Source organism: Macaca thibetana, chromosome 9, assembly GCF_024542745.1.
Source record: "Macaca thibetana thibetana isolate TM-01 chromosome 9, ASM2454274v1, whole genome shotgun sequence".
Lineage (NCBI taxonomy): Eukaryota > Metazoa > Chordata > Mammalia > Primates > Cercopithecidae > Macaca > Macaca thibetana.
In genome coordinates, this window is record NC_065586.1 from 88,306,705 (window position 1) to 88,326,645 (window position 19,941).

General features: G+C 41.3%; 1 protein-coding gene across 2 annotated transcripts in view; it reads right to left on the bottom strand.

The window, feature by feature from the left end:
- Positions 1–259: 259 nt before the first annotated feature.
- Positions 260–19,941, bottom strand: part of IDE (insulin degrading enzyme) — a 123,509-nt gene continuing 103,827 nt past the window's right edge. For both annotated transcript variants that reach the window (XM_050804443.1, XM_050804442.1), the window contains exons 18-25: positions 18,485–18,576; positions 16,804–16,915; positions 13,586–13,753; positions 11,674–11,946; positions 9,135–9,196; positions 4,301–4,373; positions 3,552–3,619; positions 260–2,558 (exon numbers count right to left, since the gene is read on the bottom strand). In XM_050804443.1, the coding sequence (XP_050660400.1) occupies positions 2,463–2,558; positions 3,552–3,619; positions 4,301–4,373; positions 9,135–9,196; positions 11,674–11,946; positions 13,586–13,753; positions 16,804–16,915; positions 18,485–18,576 (944 nt within the window). In that variant the 3' untranslated portion in view covers positions 260–2,462. The remainder of the gene's footprint in view (positions 2,559–3,551; positions 3,620–4,300; positions 4,374–9,134; positions 9,197–11,673; positions 11,947–13,585; positions 13,754–16,803; positions 16,916–18,484; positions 18,577–19,941) is intronic.

Here is a 19,941-nt window from a genome sequence, read left to right on the forward strand (position 1 = left end):
ATCCAACATCAAATACTGAGATTCTTGTTTTACAAAAGTGATCTATTCTTAAGGTTGTGAAATTGAGTCTTCTATTTGACAAAAATCATTGTTACTCAGAAACACTTTAAAAATGTTAATATAATTCACTGCTTTCTGCATTATGAACAATGAAAGCAAGAAATCTGGTCAAACTGAGATGTTGAGAGGTAGGCTGAAAACTGGCCACTGTACTATTTCACTAAAACTGGAAAAATAATACAAATGCAGACTCCAGAGGTGAAATTCAGGCAATTTATTGTAAACAGGATAACCCTAGCACTCCACCATACTGGCTGTGTCACATGCTCCCTCTTTCACATCAACTGGTCAAAAAAGAAGACTTTCTTAAGAAGCCTCAGGTAACCAATAACTTAGTTCCACAAATCTCATTTACTAAGCACTGAGTAAACTGCAGTATATGGGGTAGTCTGTTATTGCTCATGGACTGCAGCTTGGACCCATCTAAATGAATCCATTAGTATGCCTGAGTGATCAACAGCAGCTCTAGATCCAACCTGGAAACTGGAAAATGCTGACGCATACTAAACAACAATTGCAGGTTCATGGAAGACTACATGAGATTGCTCTCAGATCTCTTCATGTGTCATTCTCATAAAAAAAGACACTTAAATTTCACCCACTTTTTAAAAAGAGCTAAAAGTTACTCAATAGCACATAATTTTCCACATAAAAGGTAGGTGGATTTTTATTTACTAGTACAGTGGTGGATTGGAACACTCAGGCCTAATTTTAGATCTGTCTTGTATATACTTGCAGTTTAATGAAAAGCTGCATAGTCTACAAATTCATAAAACCAGAAGGAAGTGATTTCACACACCTTCTGATGGACAAAGACAGGCTTCATACAAGGAGATTCTTGGAAGTAGGGATAAAAACATGGTCACAGCACCACACTGATCTGACAGTAGAAATGGAGCCCCGCTTTTGAAAGCAGGCCCATAGTTGTGACTATGTCGTTCTTGCCCCAAATTGAGATTTGGAAAATGGCAAATGTAAAAACTTAAGATGTGAAAAGATACGACTCTACAGAAGAAAGTCCTAGCCAATCAAATCATATGGGGAGGTAAAATGTCCTTTGAAAATGCCATTCTTTACTGTGCCTGAGTTAGTGGATGACAGGGCCACTTACTGTTACTAGTGCTTGTATATGGAAATATATTCACAATTTCTCTTGAAGCAAGTTTTAATAACAGTAAATATTTCAAAACAGCTGTTAAATCTACAGTAACAATTTCACCTAAAATAGTATCTCATGAAAAAAATATTTTTTTAAAAGTCCACTCCAGTCATCATCTGTGTATGTGTTTATATTTATATATTCAAAAAAATAACTTAACATTTAAGGCAAGATTAGACTGGTAGCAACAAGGAATTTTAAAGTCTTATGAAGACCTGCTATATAAGAATGCAAGGCTTTATTTTTTATATTTCCAAAAAGGTGACTTTGTATTTGCTGCCTTTTAAATTCATAAAGGGGCAAGATATTTTGGTTCACATACTGACTGCAATTTCACTGTAATAAAAAGTTATACAGGTGGTTACAAAAAGCTGATGTTGGAAAAGCATGTCACACACTCAGTAGGATCTGAAATTGACCCTATTTGTATGTGTTAAATAAATATGTTGTGTTAAAGCAATATGTTGATGAGGAAAAGTAAAACTCATGGAACACTGCAAACCAACTATGAAGAAGAAGGTCAATATAATTCAACCAGAATGAAAGAAACCACAGTAATCCTGAGAAATTCGGTTTAGGACAAAATTGATGTAAGGTAAGTCTGTATTTCTAGCATTGTAAATAAGTAGGGTTTTCTAGCATTTTACTAGTTGGAATAAAAAACATGTTCAAATTTTATAAAAAGATTAAAACCATGTCTTATATAACCAGCAATTTCACTAGTAAAAGAAGATTACATTGCTTTATCATCTGCCAAATGTAATGTTTTCCACTGATTTACATGAAACCATCAAGTAGAAAGCAAATTTGAGGATCAATTTTTAAAAAGGTATTACTTTCTAAATGTTGTGAAGCCTTCTATGTCAACCTAGGAGGCTTTTAGAAAAGAACTAACTTTTACTTTCTTCGGACAAGTGACTATTTTACAGAATAGGGAAGGAAGATTCTACAGGAATATCATTCATTTTAAGCATTGTTATATAGGGGAAATTTCTCTCAGTAATGAAAAGAAAAATTTTAAAATATTTAAGAGGCATGTATTTAAAAAATATTCTACATCTATAAGATTTTGTAATTTAATTACTTTGGATTTATAATATTTCTACATAATGACATTTGACAACTTTTCAGTTTGTTTCTCTAATAATGAATCAGAAACTATTAAAGTGGCCAAGATGATCTTCCTAGGCTCTGGAAGACTCAGGAATGCATCCACTTGCACTTTCCCATGCATGGGGAATCTTCAGAGTTTTGCAGCCATGAAGTTAATATGTGGTTTCACAAGGGGAAACAGTGGCAAACCACGCTTGAATTCGGTCATGTTCTGAATCACTTCAGGCTGCAAAGAAAAAAGTTTCCTTTTAGTGTATTTAACCTAAACATCAGAATAAGGACATTGACTTTTCTGGGGGACACTGGGAGCACACCTCAGTTCTAATAACTTAATAACCCATGTATCACGATCTGCTGACCTTTTCTTCTGGATCAGTAGGTCCGGAGGGTCATGAGTTGGTCTGTACAAACCTATGGTAAGTGTCCTTAGTCCTTTTGGTTTTCCTCTGGGCAAACAAGGGCTGGTTCACCAGGGACTTAGAGGCCTAGCATCAAGGCTTCAGCAGAGTAGCAGAGGCTGATGTGCCCACCCACAAAGAGCCTAGTTACACTGCCAGTTTCCTCCTCTTGCAAGTGAATGTCAATCTTTCTAGATGATTAACATATGCAGGTAACATGGGAGAGACTAAGAAGTCCTCTCCAATATTCAGTGCTGGGAACAGATGTAGCCAGAGATGATACATTGTAAAATAACACAACTGTTCCAACAGGAGGCAAAGGCAGACAAGGGTAGAGGCTGAGTGACTAGATGTTCAGGGAAGAACTAAAGTAGAAGCTCCAACACCTGGTGACCTGAAACTTTTAGTTCATCAGTGTCCCGATGAACAAGCCTTTTCCGGCCGGGCACGGTGTCTCGTGCCTGTAATCCCAGCACTCTGGGAGGCCGAGGCGGGTGGATCATCACTTGAGGTCAGCAGTGCAAGACCAGCCTGGCCAACATGGTGAAACCCCGCCTCTACTAAAAACACAAAAACTAGCTGGGCATGGTGGCGTATACCTGTAATCCCAGCTACTCAAGAGGCTGAGGCAGGAGAATCGCTTGAACCCGAGAGGTGGAGGTTGCAGTGAGCTGAGATCGCACCACTGCATTCCAGCCTGGGTGACTGAGTGAGACTTCATCTCAAAACAATAACAACAACAACAACAAAACAACAAGCTGTTTCTTTTAAATAGAAAGTCCTCTGTCAGTACAATCTAACATAACATTTATATTTCTTACTTGTGGCAAGGCTGGTGCTTGTGACAAATTTATATCATTTTGACATGGGAACTCTCCAACAACAGGACCTATAAGAAATAAAAGGTTTAATACTTTGTACTTACTGATACTATCACACAAGAACAACTAAAAAAATCTAAACCAGACTCAGTTAATTAAAAACACTGCACCAGGCCCCGTTCATGTGCTTCTCAGATCCTCTCAAGGTTGCCTGCTACCCAAGGCCTTAAGTACCTGTCCTGCCTTCTATCCAGAGCCACCCAATGATGGCTCATGATATTCCTGAGGTCATAAAACTTTGGCCACAGCAGTTTTAGTGCCCAGGTCTAATGTGACTTTCTGGCCACCCAGAAGGACCTAGTAAAACTGCCCAGAAAGCCAGGGGAGTTAATGGCCACAGGACAAACTTTGGCCAGTAAAAGCCAGGAGGCAAGAAGGACTGGGAAGTTAGCTTGCTTACCCATACTACCCACATGCAGTGGTTCATGCAGCCTCTTTGGAGACATCCCAACAGCAAGCCTCTGTGTTTTCCTGTGATACTGTGGCTAGCTCAGCATTCTGTCACCTGGTACTGGCTCTCTCCTTCACTGCCTCATTTCTCTTTTCCCCTTATTATCTGCAGGCATTATCTCCAGTTTCCGTTCTCTACCTCTTTTACTTTCTGGTGTTCTATAAGGCATGTAGCTATGACAAAGGCCAACCATCAGATGGCTCAACATGAGCCTAAAAAGGCAATATTTAATACTTACAAGAATCCATTTCCCTGGCAAGAACATGGACGGATACCTTATGTCTCCTTGGGGCATCTACTGCCAACATTTCCTAGGCAGAAAGAAGAGCAGGGTCACCCTTTTGCTCCACTAAAGAACTTACATTGAGGTGTTCTCTGATGACTATGAAGACTCAGCTATCACGCAGTCAAATATAGAAAAGATGCTTCCCTTTCTGGCCGGGTGCGGTGGCTCATGCCTGTAATCCCAGCACTTTGGGAGGCCGAGGCAGGTGGATCACTTGAGGTCAGGAGTTCGAGACCAGCTTGGCCAACATAGTGAAACCCTGTCTTTACCAAAAATACAACAATTAGCCAGATGTGGTGGTACATGCTTGTAATCCCAGATACTTGGGAGGCTGAGGTGGGAGGATTGCCTGACACCAGGAGGCAAAGTATGCCATGTGCGGTGAGCCAAGATCACGCCACTGCACTCTAGCCTGGGTGACAGAGCAAGACTCTGTCTCAAAAAAAAAAAAAAAAAAAAAAGAAAAGAAAAGAAAAGAAAAGAGAAAGAAAAGATACTTCCCTTTCTTTCTCCTCACTTATGTTATTTTATTTAAGCTCTACAAATACTTAGCAAGGCAGGCAAGAATTATTCTTTTTTTTTTCCCTTTCCTTTTCTTACTCTAAGGAAATAATTATTCTTAACCCAATTTTATAGATGAGAAAACTGAATCCAAGGAGATTAAAAAATTGCTCAAACTCCTACAGCTGATAAGTGCCTGAGCTAGGATTCACACCCTAGCTTAGTACTCACTGGGCTGGGCTGTGCAGGGCTGTACCTGGTGATCTTTAGTGTCTACAGAGACAATGGTCTGAGCTTAGACAGGGACAAGCACAACGCCTGCTCCTCTAAGAACCTTCTCAGATTCTGCTTGTAAACTGTGGTTCATCTACCAAAAGAGAAAGGAAACTAACAATTACTGAGTCCTGCATTATATCAGGCACTCTCCTATGTCAGCTCACTTAATTCTCTGTGAACTAAGCATCATGATGATTCTTACTTTAGAGGCTCTAAGACACAGCACCTTACATGAATTACATGGGTCACACAGTTCATAGATGATGGTGTCAGAAGCTAGAGTCTGCTTGCTCTCTCCATTCCACCATGCTGCTTGGAGGGATTCCCCTTAGTTATTACCATGAACGCCAGCAGTGCTAGGTTGGCAGGTGGATCCTGTGGGGAAGTATGTCCCAACCTTTCCCTTAATAGCAGACTTTTACTGTCTTTTCTAATGGGGTACAAATTGTGACAAAGTTCCTCTGATGTCTTAGCCATAAGCAACGTTTCATATCCTTAGAGCGGAGAAATCATCAGCCAAACCAAATCCACTCAATACTTCCTAATAACTGTTATTAGTTATTAGTAACTGAGCAGTTGCTAATCAGTTACTAGTAACTGAGCAGTTACTAATAAGCCTGGTCCTGTGTGCAAGGAAGCCCTGTTGATGTTGCACAGCAAACCTGCCCATGGCTCCCGGCTCTACTCCCCGCCAGCAGGCAAAACAGCCCAGATTCTCACAGGCCTGCTCTGACCTCTCCAGCCTCTTTTCCAGGAGCTCAGCCCAGGTCTGCCTCTATTAACATGTAGTACCTCATCTAAGAACTTCATCTTACTGGAGTAAAAAGTTTGCTTTCAAAGATCTCTCCTCCATCTCCTGTCACCCAAACCTTCATTACCCGCTTGTCTACCCACATCAGCAGACAGCAGAATACCCTCTCCAGTTTCAGATTGTTCCCAATTTTCTGACCAACTCTGGAAAATCCTCATTTTTCTAAAAACAAACAACTGCACCTTCTTGCAAACTATTAATATGTTCTAAGGAACACTACAGTCCCAGGAGATATTTATAGGTGTTCTGTGTAAAAAAGGATGCATGGTGAAATCAGTTTAGAAAATGTTAGTCAAAATTAAATAAATGCAGGCTAAAGTCTTTACTGTGGGACTTCTTACAATTTCTACAATACCAACACACTCTGTGATTCTCTAAGAATGGGAATCGTCTTTCCCAAACTTGTATGATCATGAAATCCTTTTCCTAGGTACCCCTATTAATGTCTTGCATACCATGGAACACAGCTAGGGAAATGCTATCCTAAACTTAGCTGAAGCCTGGTTATAAATACTCTGTTTTTTGTTTGTTTGTTTGTTTTTGAGACGAAATCTCACTCTGTCGCCTAGGCTGGAGTGCAGTGGTGCAATCTTGGCTCACTGCAACCTCTGCCTTCTGGGTTCAAGCGATTCTCCTGCCTCAGGCTCCTGAGTAGCTGGGATTAAAGGCGTGCATCACCATGGCCGGCTAATTTTGTATTTTTAGTAGAGATGGGGTTTCACCATGTTGGTCAGGTTGGTCTTGAACTCCTGACCTCGTGATCCACCCACCTCCGCCTCCCAAAGTGCTGGGATTACAGGCATGAGCTACTGCACCCAGCCCTTCTCTCTTTTTTTTTGAAGCAGGGTCTAGCTATGTTTCCAAGGTTGGTCTTGAACTCCTGGGCTCTAGTGATCTTTCTGTCTCAGCCTCCCCAGCAGCTGGGACTACAGGCTATTATCGCAGAATAACAAGAGTAATTTAGATGAGACTCTTCTCTTCCTCTATACAATGCAAAGGGAGCCATGACGTAAAGAAAATACCTTGTCTAGCCATTCATTTTCGTAGCCAAAATGGGTGAAATCTCATTGCTGCAAAAGATGCATTCAAAATACCGGCTTTTGCTGCTCAATTCTGAAACTATAATCTCCTTTTCTTATTGTTAAAGTGATACCAGCTATGTTAATACTTGTTTGCAAACAGCCTAAATATTTTTGCAGAAGAGTTGCGGGGAGAGGTGTAACCAACTCATGGATGATACAAAATCACCATTTTCCTCAAAGAAACTAATCAGCACCTTTTGGTCAAAGACGGTTACTTTTTCCTTATCCTCTCACTCAGCACTAGGAGTGGTGAATTACATAAACATTAGAAACCCTAGTATAGGAAAAAATGTGATCAAGCCTCATTGTACCACTAACTTCACAAAGTCATTCTAATGAGAACTGTAAGCACTGACTCCTGTGCTGGTAGCTATAATACATCCCTAGAAAAAAATACCGTAAAGTAGAGTATCTCTCTAAAAGGATATGGGCACAGGGCGGGACAAGTCCCCGACCAAACAACCTAATGACAAACCAGAAATGGCTAGAACATTAAGGGACAATTCTAAGGTACTATAGTAATCACAGAGTATAATTTTGCTCCTTATTGTGAAAAACAGGCATAACAGTATTTTATACAAACTAGAGGCCCCAATATATTACAAAAAATATATGTAACACTTTAGGTACAATTCCATTGCAGCATACATTTTGAATGTTTGCATTTAGCATACTTATTACACATTAATATACCTACTTAATGGAATGCTGTCCTTCTTAAGAATTTTTATAGAGGGGAAGATTTAGATGGTGTGAACCTCTTTGTTTTGTTTTTTTTTTGAGACAGAGTCTCGCACTGTCGCCCAGGCTGGTGTGCAGTGGTGCGATCTCAGCTCGCTGCAACCTCTGCCTGCCAGATTCAAGCGATTCTCCTGCCTCAGTCTCCTGAGTAGCTAGGATTACAGGCACCCACCACCACGCCCGGCTAATTTTTTATTTTTATTTTTAGTAGATACAGGGTTTCACTATGTTGGCCACACTGGTCTTGAACTCCTGACCTCATGATTCACCCAACTCAGCCTCCCAAAGTGCTGGGATTACAGGCCTGAGCCACCGCGCCCAGCCGGTGTGAATCTCTTAAAGCTTGCTGGAAAGGCTTTAATGGTGGTGCCTCCCTTTCCTTTTGATAAACTTCCTCAGTGAGCACAAGCATGTAAAACTTATTATATCTCTGACCATGATTCAAAGGTGAGTAATCATTTATTTTAAAAAGCAGCCATAGTGGCACCTAAATGGGTGAAGACAATTTATAGTTGTCAGAGCTTGGAAAATAATCTGATTCTCAAGTTCTTTTGTTTTCTTTGTTCTTCCTTCCCACCAAACAAGCTCAGCAATATTCTTTGCAGAGTAGGGTGGAGAACAGAGAGAAGAAACTGAAAGTGTGCCTAAAAAGGTAGATTTGGAAGTCAGGAAGGGCTGTCACAGTCCTTGGTTTAGAGCATGGGTCAATCTTTTGACTTCCTTGGGCCACACTGGGAGAATTGTCATGGGCCACACGTAAAATACACTAACAATAGCTGATAAGCTAAAAACAAAAAAAAAATTTTGCAAAACATCTCATAATGTGGGCTGCACGTGGCCCACAGGCTGCAGGTTCGGCAAACTTGGTTTAGAGGGAGAGGAAAACAGTACTTGGTTCAATAAAAACTGTCTTTATTCTAAAGTCATTAAGTGTTTATGTCAAAAAACTTAAATCCACAAAAACACCTTCATAAATCCAGCCTGAATGGCTTCAAAGCAGCAACACACAATATAGCACATACAATAGGTGTTTTGGTTTTTTTGAGGCACAGTTTCGCTCTGTCACCCAGGCTGGAGTGCAGTGGAGCGATCTCCACTCACTGCAACCTCTGCCTCCCAGGTTCAAGCGATTCTCATGCTTCAGCCTCCTGAGTAGCTGGGATTACAGGCATATGCCACCACGCCCAGCTAATTTTTGTATTTTTAATATAAATGGGGTTTCACCATGTTGGCCAGGCTCGTCTTTAACTCCTGACCTTAAGTGATCCTTCCGCCTTGGCCTCCCAAAGTGCTGGGATTACAGGTGTAGGCCACCATACCCAGCCCTACAATACTTTCTTATGAGTCAAAATCTAAATATATGAATTTGACTTACCTTGTAGAATTTGATGATATCTTCCTTGGTAAGTGTCTTTAAATATGCAACTTCAGTGTTATCTGAAAAAGTAATCAAACAATATTTTACTAACATTTCCATATGAAGTAGCCCAGAACAGCACACTAAATGACAATATACTTCACTCCAAGACTCTTAAGTATCCATATATATTTTTTGAGATAGAGTTTCACTCTGTCGTCCACACTGGAGTGCAGTGGCTCGATCTCGGTTCACTGCAACCTCTGCCTCCTGGGTTCAAGTGATTCTCCTGCCTTAGCCTCCTGAGTAGCTGGGATTACAGGTACAAGCCAACACGCTGGGTAATTTTTGTATTTTTAGTAGAGACGGCGTTTTGCCATGTTGGCTAGGCTGGTCTTGAACTCCTGACCTCAAGTGATCTGTCCAACAGCCTCCCAAAGTGCTGGGATTACAGGCTTGAGCCGTTGCATCTGGCCAAGTATCCACTTTTTTTTTTTTTTTTGAGATAGAGTCTTGCTCCGTTGCCCAGGCTGTAGTACAGAGGTGCAATCTCGGCTCCCTATAAGCTCCACCTCCTGGGTTCATGCCATTCTCCTGCCTCAGCCTCCCAAGTAGCTGGGACTATAGGCGCCTGCCACCATGCCCAGCTATTTTTTTTTTTTTTTTTTTTTTTTTTTTTTTTTTAGCAGAGATGGGGTTTCACCGTGTTAGCCAGGATGGTCTTGATCTCCTACCTCATGATCTGCTCACCTCAGCCTCCCAAAGTGTTGGGATTACAGGCGTGAGCTACCGTGCCCAGTCAAGCATCCACATTTTTAAGTGACCATTTGCTTTGATTTCAAATAAAAGTGGGTGCTGGCTGGGCACAGTGGCTCACGCCTGTAATCCCAGCACTTTGGGAGGCCAAGGTGGGTGGATCACTCGAGGCCAGAAGTTTGAGACCAGTCTGGCCAACACGGTGAAACCCCATCTCCATTAAAAATATAAAAATTAGCCAGGTGTAGTGGAGTGCACCTGTAGTCCTAGCTATTTGGGGGAGGCTGAGACATGAGAATCACCTGAACCCGGGAAGCAGAGGTTGCAGTGAGCCAAGATCACATCACTGTACTCCAGCCTGGGTGACAAAGCAAAATTGTCTCAAAAAAAAAAAAAAAAAAAAAAAAAGGGCCAGGTGCAGTGGCTCACACCTGTAATCCCAGCACTTTGGGAAGCCAAGGCGGGGGGGGGGATCACCTAAGGTTGGGAGTTCGAGACCACCCTGACCAACATGGAGAAACCCCATCTCTACAAAAAAAACAAAGTGGTGGCACATGCCTATAATCCCAGCTACTTGGGAGGCTGAGGCAGGAGAATTGCTTGAACCCGGGAGGCAGAGGTTGCGGTGAGCCGGAGATCATGCCATTGCACTCCAGCCTGGGCAACAAGAGCGAAACTCCGTCTCAAAAAAAAAAAAAAAAAAGTAAGTGGATATAGTGCAATGGGTAAGAGCCTTGGCTCAGGAGCCAGGCCAGCCTGGATTCACATCCTGGCTGTCTGGTTATGAGCTTTTGGATCCTGGCCAGTCATCTCAACTTTTCTGAGCCTCAGTTTCCTCATCTGGAAATGGGGGATAATTAATAGGGCTGCAGTGAGAATTAGGAAAAAAATATATGACAATAACACAATGCTAGTACATGGTAAATGCTCAATAAATGAGAGATACTATTATCATTAATAGTGAATCCAACTGCCAGATAAATTATAGGTAGGCTGGACATGGTGGCTCATGCCTGTAATCCCAGCACTTTGGGGGTCTGAGGCAGGAGAATTGCTTGAGCCTAGGAATTCAAGGCTACGGTGAGCTATGATGACACACTGCACTCAAGCCTGGCTGACAGAGTGAGATACTGTCTGAAAGAACAAAACAAAAATAAAAATTATGGGTAAGGAAACTGAGGTCCAAAAACGGTGTCTTGACCAAGAATTTTAGCTTGTTGGTGTCAGAGTAAGAACACAACCCACATCCCCTGACTTCTAGTACAGCTTAGCACAATCCATTGTTAATCTATGCTCTAGAAGCAAGGTGAAAGGAAGCTGATTCAAGACAGGAGACTTCAAGAATCACAGCTCTCCCAAATCTGAAAGGAGTGAAAAATCTTTGGAGATTCCTATAGGCAAATCTCCTATGGCTCAAGGGTAGCATTTGCCTCAAAGGGGTTCAATCTGGTATTATCTCATTTTTTTAGTATTATGGGAAATAGATACTTAGGTATCTGTGATCAGAATCTCAGGATACACTGATGAAACGAAAACATGAAGTTGAATTATTATTAATACTTTATTGTGAGATATGGGTAGATCCACGTCTAGGTTTGGAGGAAAAAAAGAGATAAGGTTTCTAATAGAAAACTGGAGTTAAATTAAGTAACACTTCTTTAGAAGTGCCAGCCATCCCCCGACCCCAACTCCCCAAATAGGTAATGGAATATCACCTACAAAATGAATACCATTTTGTAGAATGGCCTTAATCAAATGTTACTTGAATGCCATAAATGTTGGGGCCCTAATTTTACCTTACCTCTGTCAAAATGATATTGCTGGGAGATGATTTCTCCCCAATATTTAGCACACTCTGCAGATAGCTTCTTTGGTTTGTCTAGTCGACGAATTGCTAATGCTTGAATGTGTTTTTGGAAGGCTTCTTCTGTCATGTCCTCTATGGACTTTTCCATGGTAATTAAGAAAGCTTCCACTCTGCTTTCTAGGTAGTGAGGTGGCTTTTCTGACTGGATGATGAATCGCAGGCCCTGTATGCCATTGGCTCGACGTGGCCCGCTGAAGACGATATAGCCTGAAACACAGACATCAGCCAGTCAGGACCTTGGCATTTGAGACCTGGGTCATTTTTAATCCTTTAAAAACTAACCTGTCTGAGCAAATAAAATCTAGTTTAAGGTTTTAGATTACTCACCTCTTAAAGAAATATGAGCACTTAAGATAGTTTAAGTTCCTAAGGACAGAGCAGAAGAGCTCTCTGAAGGATTACAAAGTTGGAGATGACTTTTTCTTCTTCTTAGGAAAAAAAATCCTATTCGTTATTCAAACTCCCATCTTGTCATTCCTCATTCTCTGCTAGCTAATCCTCTTCAATTTATGCTAAAGTTACTCCTAGACTATAAAATACTGGACTCATTTTCATCCCTTAGTCACAGTCTTAGCTGTGTTTCCTTTAACATCCAAGTTCAGCATATGAACCTGGCTATCCTACTGTATTTCTTGTTAAGTAATCCATTCCTAAACCAATTCATTCAGAATGCAACTCTCTAGAGATCAAGCTAACTAAAAGTCATACTTCCATGTTATCTCATGAGGCCATGCACTACCTCCCTTCAACACCTTTTCAAAACCAAGCTCTTGGCTTATCTCCTTCAGCTGCCCTGCCCTGACCCGCCACCTCCAACAGCTGTGGTGCCTCTGGGTCGCACTTCTGAGGAAGTTTCTTTCTTCAACATAGCCATTCGTAGTTTGATTTTTTTGAGGTGGAATCTCACTCTGTCACCCAAGCTGGAGTGCAGTGGCACGATCTCCGCTCACTGCAAACTCTGCCTCCTGGGTTCAAGTGATTCTCTGCCTCAGCCTCCTGAGTAGTTGGGATTACAGGCATGCACCACCATGCCCAGTTAATTTTTGTATTTTTAGTAGAGATGGGGGTCTCACCATGTTGGCCAGTCTGGTCTTGAACTCGTGACCTCAGGTGATCCACCTGCCTCAGCCTCCTAAAGTGCTGGGATTACAGGCGTGAGCCACTGTGCCCGGCCAATAGTTTGAGCTCCTATAATAATATTTACCATGCTGTACTAAAATTATTCCTTTACAGGCCTGCCATCCTCGAAGGGAAGGACCATCCAGAGCATCCATTTTCCATGTCCAGCACCTAGCACAATGGGTATTTAAACAATGACAGGTACTTGGAGAGACTCATCCTTTTTTCACTGGTTTCTTTCTGTCATTACTGGGGCTTCTTTGAACTTTTTTCCTCATTGATCAAATCTGCCAGGACCTCCAGACTTTTAACAATGTTTAAAACTGCAAACACTTGCTGAGTACCTTCTGTATGTTCCAGGCTTGGGATATAAAGATGAATGAGAGATAATACCTGCCCTCAAGGAACTCAAACTTTAGTGAATCTAAGCTCCTCTGGATGGCTTGTTTCTCATCTTGCTACCCATAAGCTTGTCCTTAGTATCCTTTCCCCCCACCTAAAATGCCTTTTATTGACATGTATGTAATATACAGTATCATCTCATAAAGAATTGCTTTACTGTCCATAAGATAGTGATTGCTTATCTTTTAGAAGTGGATTCTCTGTAACAAGGTTTTCTCAAGTCTAAGTAGAGCACGCCTGATACACTGTCAGGTGAAAATGTTTTACAGGGAAAATAATTCATCAAAGTCTACAGCACCCTGCTATTTCCCCACTTTCATCTCACCCAACTGCTCCTTGGTGCGCAGGGTGTTGAAACAAGGTTCCGAGATAATCTGACAGAAGAGCTCCAGAAACATATTCTCTGAGGTGCTTTGCATGTCTGTTTGGTAGTATATCTCGATGCCACAGTTATTGTGAACTTCATTTCTCTGCTGATAAACAAACCATCCTCCTAGGAAGTTTCAAAAAGACAGCAGCAAGTTCAAAAACTTATTTGGGGTTTAATAAAGTCAATGCTATGTCTGCCCACACTTACGGATGATAATTTAGACATTAATAGAAAAGGGAGGTAGAGAAGCCTGGAGTTACAGTTCACTGATTTCACTTTTCTGATCATGTCCAACTTTGACCAACAGTCAAACTTTCTGATTATAAATTGGCAGCACTAAGTTCCCTCTCATCAGAAGGAGGGGAGCCAGCGCCATGGCTCACATTTATAGTCCCAGCTACTTGGGAGGCTGAGGCGGGAGGATCACTTGACCCCAGGAGTTTGAGGCTGCAGTGAGCTGTGACTCTACCACTGCGCTCCAGTGGTACAGAGTGAGACCCTGTCTCAAAAAACAAAACAAAACAAAAAAAGCAGAGAGAGGGGAACGTGGCCTGTAAGCCTCTCTCCCTCACCCACCTCACATTCTTCTAGCTTTTTCATACCTTATTATTTTTTTTTTTTGAGACAAAGTCTTGCTCTGTCACCCAGGCTGGAATGCAGTGGTGCCATCTCAGCTCACTGCAACCTCCGCCTACCGGGTTCAATCAATTCTCCTGCCTCAGCCTCCTGAGTAGCTGGGACTACAGGCATATGCCACCACACCTGGCTAATTTTTCTATTTTTGGTAGATACAAGGTTTTGCCATGTTGGCCAGGCTGGTCTTGAACTCCTGATCTCAGGTGATCCACCTGCCTTGGCCTCCCAAAAAGGTGGGTTTACAGACGTGGGCCACCACACCTGGCCCTTTTCTTTTTCTTTTTTTTTTTTGAGACGGAGTCTTGCTCTGTCGCCCAGGCTGGAGTGCAGTGGTGCAATCTCAGCTCACTGCAACCTCCATCTCCTAGGTTCAAGCAACTCTCCTACCTCAGCCTCCCGAGTAGCTGGGATTACAGGTGCCTGCCACTATGCCCAGCTAATTTTTGTATTTTTAGTAGAGACAGGGTTTTACCACGTTGGCCAGGATGGTCACAAACTCCTGACCTCAGGTGATCTGCCCACCTCGGCCTCCCAAAGTGCTGGGATTACAGGTGTGAGCCACCACACCTGGTTGCCTGGCCTTTTTCATACATATTCTAAAACATCTCCTTGGTTGCAGTGAGCTGACATTGCGCCACTATACTCTGGCCTGGGTGACAGAGTAAGACTCCATCTCAAAAAATAATAATAAAAATAAAGATAAATAAAACATCCCCTTTATAATGCCTGAACATTTTCCTTTTCACTTGAGACAGTCTCTCACTCTGGCACCCAGATTGGAGTGCAGTGGCACAATCATGGCTCACTGCAGTCTCAACCTCCTGGGTTCAAGCGATCATCCCACCTCAGCCTCCTAAGTAGCTACAGGTGTGTGCCACTATGCCCAGCTAATTTTTTTTTATTTTAAATTTTTTGTAGAAACAAGTTCTCACTATGTTACCCAGCCTAGTCTCAAATTCCTGGCTTCAAGCAATCTTTTTACGCTGGCCTCCCAAAGTGCTGGGATTATAGGCATGAGCCACCACCCTGGCCTGAATATTTTATTTTTAAACAGTAAGAGCCTTTCCATGGAGAGTTAAGTGAAGAACTATTTAAAGCATTCACATCTGATCAGTTGGCTAATTCAGAATGATTTCCTACCACCTAGCATTTTGAGAATGAGCTGTGAACTGGGCTATTTTTGAACATGGAGAAATTTGGGAGGGTACTTAGGAGGCAAAAGAGATAAGATCCTAGGAAAGAGACAGAAAGAGGGAAGTGGAATCAAAAGAAGTAGGAAAGATGAATTTCACTTTGAAATATTGTTTCTAGACTGGCCTCACTTTGAAGTCAACTGCTATGGCTCTTGCACAGCATATCCTGAGTCTTTCTCTAATTGTAGTGGAATCAGCATATCCTGATTCTTGCCCTGGTTGTAGTGACTGAGGAATAAACTAGCAAAAGTTGGAAATAAACCACTACCAGATCTGTTATGACTGGTCATGCACAATAGAAGAGCTGGGCTCAACGTATCTCGAAGCGTTCAACAAAGGTATCCTGAAGTAATAATATGTTCCAGTTGCTTTAGAAGCTACTTAAATGAAACAGACACAGACTTTGGCTTTAAGGAATGTATAGTCTAATAAGAAGATGGAGATGCACTTCAATCCCAACACAAGAGAAGTGCTAAGTAGCCTGAATAGGGAGGTTCAGAAAAATTGTCCTGCAAATCCAGAGGTAGATGTGATTATTTCTAGCTGGGAGTTTTAGAAAAAGTTTAGTGGAATAAGTAGCTTATAAAATAGGCCTGGAAGGAGAAGTAGGATGTAGGCACTAGCCCATGAGGAAGAAGGGGGAAAGGAGAACACCATTTTGGGAGGATAAAATAGCTGGGGAGAAAAGGCAGCACAGATGGTTAATGCATAGGGAACAGCCAAACAATCAAGCTTGGCCAAAAAAAAGCTTCTCTTCCTTCATTTAATATACCTTCTATTACACAGTTTTGAGCAATATCGACAATAATGCTTAAGGAGTTTTTATCAGAAGAAACCACTGTTAATGTAAAAGTAATCCAACATTGTAAACCGCAATATATAAATTCAGTAAGTCTTTGTTAATCCCTTATAAAAGTATACTTGTAATGATTACATGTTATCTGCACCTGTGGGTTTCCTAAAACTATTTCTGCCAAAGAATCCTATGGGTTTCCAATTAAATATTATAATTCCAGTTTCCATTTTTATAAATGTATTTTATTTCATGACTTATAGTCAATAGCTCTGTGATACTTTTACTTCCTAATTCCCATTCATTCAAGTACCCATCAATTCCAGTATCATTCTCTTCAAAATTATTGCCTACCTCCAATTTTACTTATTTGGCCCTCCTACCAAAAATTTTTTTGGCTGAATTATCTATCTCTAATCATACTTCTATAAGTAGTAGAGGTTCCCAAGTAAATCTTTGGCATAAAACTATACCAAATTCAGCCCACCTGTAATCACCCACACTGTTATGTCAAAGTAGTCCATTCCCAAAGTTACAACATCTCTACTTACTGTCAGGGAGCTGAACTTCTCTATACCGAACCAGCTGACTTGGAAGGAGAGGTTTGGTATGAGCATGTTCAATAAGGGTGTCTTCGACCATCTGCATAATTCCTAATGCAGCCTGTGGAAAAAGATATGTCCCAGTATATTACAAAAACATAAACATATCTTGTTTGTGAAATAAACTAGCTTTGTTTATCATAAAAGTGGATTTTTAAATCTTAAATACATTTGATCCTATTCAAATGGATAAAAACTGAGTTTGTCAGTATGGTCATTTTACAATAGAGTCAATGTGGTAGTGGTGAAAGAAACAGACACCCAAACAATCATCAACACTGATGCTGATGCTGGAAAAAAGGCACTGCCAAAGACGGTCCCAAGTGAAATGATCCTGACTACAGACACCTGGGGTCACAGAAAAGCAAGGGAGGCAAACATAGGCTTTATTGTAGATAAAATGACCTTGGTAAGAATCTTGCTTCTGCCACTTATTAGCATCTGACCTTGGGCATATTGTTCTGGAGCGGAGATAGAACCAAGGGATCTTTTTTTTTTTTTTTTGAGACAGGGTTTCGTTCTGTCACCCAGGCTGGAGTGCAGTGGCACAATCATGACTCACTGCAGTCTCAACCTCTAGGCTCAAGAGATCCTCCTGCCTCAGCCTCTTGAGTGGCTAGGACTACAGGCATGCGCTACCACACCTGGCTGGTTTTCAATTTTTTGTAGAGTTATGTTGCCCAGGCTGCTCTCGAACTCTTGGGTTCAAGCAATCCTCCTGCCTCAGCCTCCAAAGTACTGAGATGACAGGCGTGAGCCACTGCACCAGGCCGAGACTGAGGGATCTTGAGACAAGACTGCCACGAAAATTTTGTAGTGCTTTCCATGTGCTAAGTACTTATCATGTACTATTTAATCCTTACCACACATGATGTAGGTGCTTCTATAACTCTAATTTTACAGAGAAGAAAACAGATAAGCACAGAGTTAAGACATTTTCAAAAGATTACAGATCTGGCATATAGCAGAGCCAGGATTTGAATCCAGGCTGTCTGATTCTACAGCATGTGCTCTTATCTACTATACAATTATGCCACCCTATACAGAGTAGGGATAATTACTCCCATTTCCTCCTATGATTGCACAAGGTAGGAAACAGCAGAAGAGGCAGCCATGGAAGTAGGTCCTCAGTTAATCACCATCATTCTACTTTCCCTGTGCTCTCCACCTTCCTCCACAGAGCAAGAGGGTTGAGTAAACTCTAATGTGTTTCTTTTTTTTTTTTTTTTTTTTTTTGAGACGGAGTCTCGCTCTGTCGCCCAGGCTGGAGTGCAGTGGCCGGATCTCAGCTCACTGCAAGCTCCGCCTCCCGGGTTCACGCCATTCTCCTGGCTCAGCCTCTCGAGTAGCTGGGACTACAGGCGCCCGCCACCTCGCCCGGCTAGTTTTTTTTTTGTATTTTTAGTAGAGACAGGGTTTCACCGTGTTAGCCAGGATGGTCTCGATCTCCTCACCTCGTGATCCACCCGTCTCGGCCTCCCAAAGTGCTGGGATTACAGGCTTGAGCCACCGCGCCCGGCTCTAATGTGTTTCTTATCACACCATGCTGGTTAACAATCTTGAGAAAGACTAGAGGGAAAAAATATCTTGCAACGATCCACAAAAGACTGCTAAAACCTCAACCACCCACCTGCTTTGTTATGTTTCCATGGAGAAGGGCTTCAATGTGCAGCCGTGAGAGGAGCTGAGGTATGAAGGCCTTAAGGCGAGGAAGGGTTACATCTGCAAAGGTGTAAGAAGACATAGTGAGTGCTACCTATGAGGGTTTTTTTTTTTTTTTTAATTTGAGATAATTTGAGACTTACCAAAGATATGCAGAAATAGTACAGAGAGTTACTGTAAACACTTCACTTAGTTTTCTCTAATGTTAACATCTTTCAGAACCATCAAAACTAAGAAATTAACATTGGTATATACTATTAACTAAAGTACAGACTTCATTTAGATTTTTCCCATTTTTGTTTTTTTTTTTTAATTCCAGGATTTGATCCACAACCCTCCGTTACATTTAGCTGTCATATGTCTTTAGTTCTCTCTAATCTCTGACAGTTTCTCAGTCTTTCCATATATTTCATGACCTTAAGACTTTTGAAGAGTACTGTTCAGTTATTTTATAGAAGTCCCTCATTTGGGTTTATCTAGTGTTTTCTTACGATTAGATTTCATGTCTGTATTACTATAAAGAATACCACAAAGGTAATGCACCTTTCTCACTGCATCCTATCAGAGGACTCATGAAGTTGATATGTTGTAGTACTTAGTGATGTTAACACTAATCACTTGGTTAAGGTGGTGTCTGCCACATGTCCTCACTATAAATGTATTATTTTATTCTTTTGTTTATAATTTAATAACTCATATATGCTCTATATGCAATTTGGAAAAGCCCACTTGCCCATCTACACCTATTTTTCCTATTGTAATTACTAAATATTTATTTTGGGAAAAATAAATGAGATTATACAAATATTTTTTCTTTAAACTTGACCCACTAATTTTAGCATCCATTAGTGGTTACTGCCTGTAGCAATTATTACTATGGAGTTCTAATGGCAATTTTTCTACTTCCCTCATTCTTTTTATATATATTGATTTAATCCTTCTGTAAAGAAGAGCTGTCCCTTCTCCATTAGGACACCATAGTAATAATTGCTACATGCAAGATCTACCAATGGATGCTAAAATCAGTGACAGACATTTAAGGAGAAACACGGGAATGGAAATAACAAGTGCTTACCACAGATCAGGAATTTTACAGATGTTATCTTTCACACTATAAAGTAGGTACTATTATCCCCACTTTAAAGATAGGAAAATTAAGTTAAGAAAATTTAAGTTTGTTGTTCAAAGTCATTAAGTTAGCAAACTGCAGAGCTGGGATTTGATCCTTGGTCAGTTCCAAAGTGGATGTTCATTCTACTCCACTGTACTGCCTTAGAAGTCCTCTTCACTAGGCTCCCTCAGCACTCTGCAGCTTTCCATCACAATACTTAGCCCCTTGTCTCTCTCTATTAAAATGATCTACTCATATTTACGCTTCACCACCAGACTGGAGGTCCTTCATCAAAGAAACCCCATCTAATTGAT